The sequence below is a fragment of the Ranitomeya imitator genome, chromosome 3, assembly GCF_032444005.1.
Source record: "Ranitomeya imitator isolate aRanImi1 chromosome 3, aRanImi1.pri, whole genome shotgun sequence".
NCBI lineage: Eukaryota > Metazoa > Chordata > Amphibia > Anura > Dendrobatidae > Ranitomeya > Ranitomeya imitator.
In genome coordinates, this window is record NC_091284.1 from 609,456,503 (window position 1) to 609,461,268 (window position 4,766).

General features: G+C 38.9%; 1 protein-coding gene across 1 annotated transcript; it reads left to right on the top strand.

The window, feature by feature from the left end:
• Positions 1–291: 291 nt before the first annotated feature.
• Positions 292–4,369, top strand: KCTD12 (potassium channel tetramerization domain containing 12). Its single transcript, XM_069758102.1, has one exon. It carries the CDS (start codon positions 582–584, stop codon positions 1,557–1,559), a length of 978 nt encoding a protein of 325 aa, XP_069614203.1. The 5' UTR covers positions 292–581; the 3' UTR covers positions 1,560–4,369.
• The last annotated feature ends 397 nt before the right edge of the window (positions 4,370–4,766 follow it).

Consider the following 4,766-nt stretch of genomic DNA (forward strand, 5'->3'; position numbering starts at 1 on the left):
TAATAAAACTGTAATCTAGCTTGATGATGCAATTATTTGACAGATTTTTAGATGTGTTTTGTTGCATATCCCCCCAAAAAATGATTTCTAGTGCCTTACAGTGGCTAGCATTGATTGTCTCAATGTATACACAGCTCAGGGCCACAGCAGCAAAGCTGTGCATGTTTCTGCACAGAAGACATCAGTTACATCTGCAAAGCATGCAAATTGTGTGCACACATCCCCTTTCTGTATATATGAGATCAGCTGTGCCTGTGCTTCCTCTATCTCCCTCCCCTCCTCCCTCCCACGCCTCCAGTGTGCAATTCTACATAAAAACACGGACCCTGCCAGCTCCCTCAATCAGAAACCCAGAGAGAAGAGAAAGGAAAACAAGGCAGTATGTGCTAAGCTATTGCTGCTTCTTGCAGTCTTTGCACCTAACCTGCAGAGGAGACACTAAATGCACTAAGCTCCAAACCTAACTGCTGGAGCAAGGGCTTCGTTTTCTCCTTCCTTGTTTCCATTTCATCTACATTGAATTCTTTTTTTTTCGGGAAAGGAACAGAAATTTCTAAGACATTTATCTCCTTCCAGCCTTCATGGCTTTACCGGACAGTGCACGTGGATTGCCAAATGGAGGAGGAGGAGGAGGTGGCAGCTGCACAGGGGGCAAACCCTTGGATCCTTTGTTTCCAGAAATAGTGGAACTAAATGTTGGGGGACAGGTATATGTAACTAGACACACGACTCTTGTGTCAGTCCCAGACTCTCTACTCTGGCGTATGTTTTCCCAACAGAAACCAGGAGAGCTGGCTCGGGACAGCAAGGGACGCTTCTTCCTGGATAGGGATGGTTTCCTGTTTCGGTATATTTTGGATTATCTACGGGACCTGCAGCTTGTTTTGCCTGATTATTTTCCTGAGAGAAGTCGTCTACAAAGAGAAGCAGAACATTTCCAGCTTCCCGAACTAGTGAAACGTCTCAGTCCCCTACGTATTAGTAAGGACAGCTCCATAGGCGGTGAAGAACCACCTTTGCTTCTGACTCCTGCAGCCACTCAAGATTCGGATCTGGACACTGCAATCATTCCAGCCTCATCTTCTCCTGCAGCTGGTGTGCCCTCCCCAACATTAGATCCATATCGCTTCAATGCCTCCTCTTCCTGCAGCCCTGCCTCAGTTCCTAGACTTACTCCTTCTCAATCCCTTGAAGGAAGAAGATCTGGATACATTACAGTGGGCTATCGAGGTTCATACACTATAGGCCGTGAAGCACAAGCTGACGCCAAATTTCGTAGAGTTGCCCGTATCACTGTTTGTGGTAAAACATCTCTGGCTAAGGAAGTTTTTGGAGAAACCTTAAATGAAAGCCGTGATCCTGATAGACCCCCAGAGAGGTACACTTCTAGGTATTACCTCAAGTTTAACTTTCTAGAACAAGCTTTTGACAAGTTGTCTGAAGCTGGTTTTCATATGGTGGCATGTAGTTCCACTGGAACATGTGCCTTTGCCAGCAATGACCAGAGTGAGGACAAAGTGTGGACCAGCTACACCGAATATGTCTTTTGCAGAGACTGAAACCTTTTGAGTAAAATTCAAGATACACAGAAAATTCATCTGAGTAAACTTTACCACCCAAATTATGTCTATTCTTCAGAAGCTACAAAGACTAACCAAACAACAGAAGTGGACCTGATGCATCAACTTCTAAAAAAAAAAGAACATTACTGATACAAGCACTCTTTCGGGTCAGCACATCAGTCGTACATGCATTTCTAGTTTTCTAGGTGTATTGAAGTATTCTCAGAAGATTGTTTCTCATGTCTGAGAGAAGCTGTCTCCTTGTGTTAGAGACAAGAGGCAGTAAAATATGAAGTAACATTTCTTAACTGCTGAAATGTCTCAGCCAACCATAAGATCTTTAGGGTTAGGTAGGTCAGGGGGGAGAAAATACCATTTGACTGCTCCATATTTTTCTAAGGGGGAGGCGGGGACAGGACAGACACTGTAAAGATTGTGTAAGTATGAACAGCTTTTTACACATCACACTCTGTATTTATTACTAACATGAATACGTGTGTACTTATATGAAACACACCGATAGTCTCACATCACATTGTATAGAAACATTTCATTTTCTCAATATTGTAATGAAGTAATAATTCATTTTCTCTTTTCTATCATTTATTAATCCAGCAACTTTTTCTTTTTTTGTACCACGTTCTAACTCCACTGGCTTCACTGCGAAAGACAATAGGGATTAGAATTGTATCAGCCCTATCCTTATAGTGCAGGAGGTTTTTCATCATCATTATTATTATTATGACTAGATTTATTGTGTTTTCATTATTTTCTTTTCTATGTTCAGTAAGGCCATAGTAACATTTCATGGGAAATTACCTGGTGTTATTCCATAATAGGCTTGTAAGTGTTACGTCCTTTGTGTTGCTGGCAATGAGTTCAGTATATTCTCGCTTTGTGATCAAGTTAATTGAAATCATTAAAGGGCTTATTTACAGAGTAGCTGATGGACGAAATTAAAAAAAAACAACTCGCCGTGAGTAATATATTTCATAAGACCTGTGCCATATCTGATGTGAAACGCGTTGTGCACCTTATATGCTCCATTCACATAGACGATATTGTGCATGAAGCCAATTGACAAGGACAAAGCCACTATACAGAGCAGGAGCTGCATTGGCCACTGTAGAATGATGCATCATAATACATTTGACATTTATCTACGAACACATTCTGGTAGTTTTGAGAGGTAATAATGTGGAAATGAATCGGTTTATGTGCGGCTAGGTGCATTTTGGGCTGAGGCTTCATTGCTCATAGACAGACACACATGCACACTCTCAGGCAGTGGCGTAGAAATGATTTATAATCCTTTTACTGCAGCAGCTCTTGATACGCATTGAGCTTGACTTGATATGCTCTCGGATTCCCTGTTGCCCGCAGAAGCACATAGTCTATTAATCAGCTATTATCCTACAGTATATGTACACTTATTCGTTACTTGATTATTAGACATCAGATGACAATGGCTTTACCAAAGATTTTGCTCATATTAATTATTATTATTTTTTTTTTGGGGCAATAATAATATATACGAATACATTTATCCCTTCATTCCAGCTGCTGAGCAGTGTAAATGTGACACTTTTGCATTATGTAGTATGCTTGGCCAGAGTGGTCATCTGATCTCTAGGAATGCATTCACTCGATATTTAGTCTCATTTTCTTTCAGAACACGAAACATTCAAAGAAGCAATAAAAATGATATCACATGCTTTTCAACAGGCGCTTTATCCATTTCAGCCTTTTTCATAATTTTAAGCTTAATGGAACCAGCGTATCGCATCATTTATATTAGTGCTAGCAAACATTTCATTACAATTAACCTGCAGAGGTGAAAATAATAAAATGATCAATGGCTACAATAGATGGAATATTTTAGAATGATCCTGTATAATCAATGTCACTTGAATGTCACGTTATAATAGAATATTTTAAAATGAGTCCCAATTTGGTGAATATTAAGATCTCTTTCCTTTTAGGCGTTTGCTTTGGATTTTCGTCACGATTAGACTTGTAGTTCATATATTGTACATGCCAAATAATTATAGGCCAAATATGGCTACCTTTATAATATCAATGTTCTAATCCTGAAAATTTGGGATGTACTATTCGTTGAATATTCATAAAGATGGTCATAGATGTCTAGGTGCCTTACTGACACCACTTACCGTCTACTAAACAACTCCATTAGTTTTAGGAGTGTGAGGAGTTGGATCACTTACATATCAAAATTTTTGCAATTGATTTGTTGAGAAACTCAACATGTCCCCTACAAGGCCCAATCGTGGGATCAAACAGATACAATTCCATCATAACCAGCCTTAGAAATGTAGAATTGTGTAAAAGCTGTGCTAATAATACATTGCTTTGTACATTGCTATGACACCACACTTTCTGTATTGAGTGCCAGTAAAGGCATTAAAGGGTGGAATAACCTGTATGTAAATAGATAAAATATCCATATACATATATAGAGAAAACATTTTAGTTTTTTAATAATATTTGTGCTCTGAAGTAACATAACTAGCTTAAAGGACTTGCACAATATACACATGGAAAATAGACGATGTATCTAATTTCATTCTCATATATAGACTGAAATGTTGGAAAGCATAAAATACAAAAGTATCCTACTTATTCTTGTATGTATACCAATAAATGTTGCTTTTCCTATAGCACAAGCACATGTTTCTGCTATCAACTGTAGGGTTATAGTATGTTTTAAAAATGGGCCTAATACAATATGTCAGTGCTGACTTTTTTGTCCTCTTGCTAATTTTAATAAAGTACCAATGTTTAGTAAATGCATTGGCTTCTTATTTTATGAGTCTAGTGTTGGTGGAAAAGATTGTTGGTTTTGGACAACCCACCTTCCCGTACTATGGATTCCCTAATGAGTTACTGGCTGTGTGCTTCTGCTAGGAGCCTCTAAAATGGGTCAAAGTTTGCAAAAAAAAGCTCTCCAAAAAAAAAAATAAAAAATCATAATGGATGGCAACTTTACACAACTCTATATTATCATATCAATTTCCTGTCCAAGAAAAAGGTCTATAGGGCACACACGAAGCCGGCATTCAGGACAGACTATTTCATGTGTGATACGTGACAGTCATAACTGTGCTCTTTACATTTAACATTTGGTGTAGCTGTAATACTGAAGACTTGGATGGGCTGTGCTGTGTGTGACGGGGGCCGTGCTGT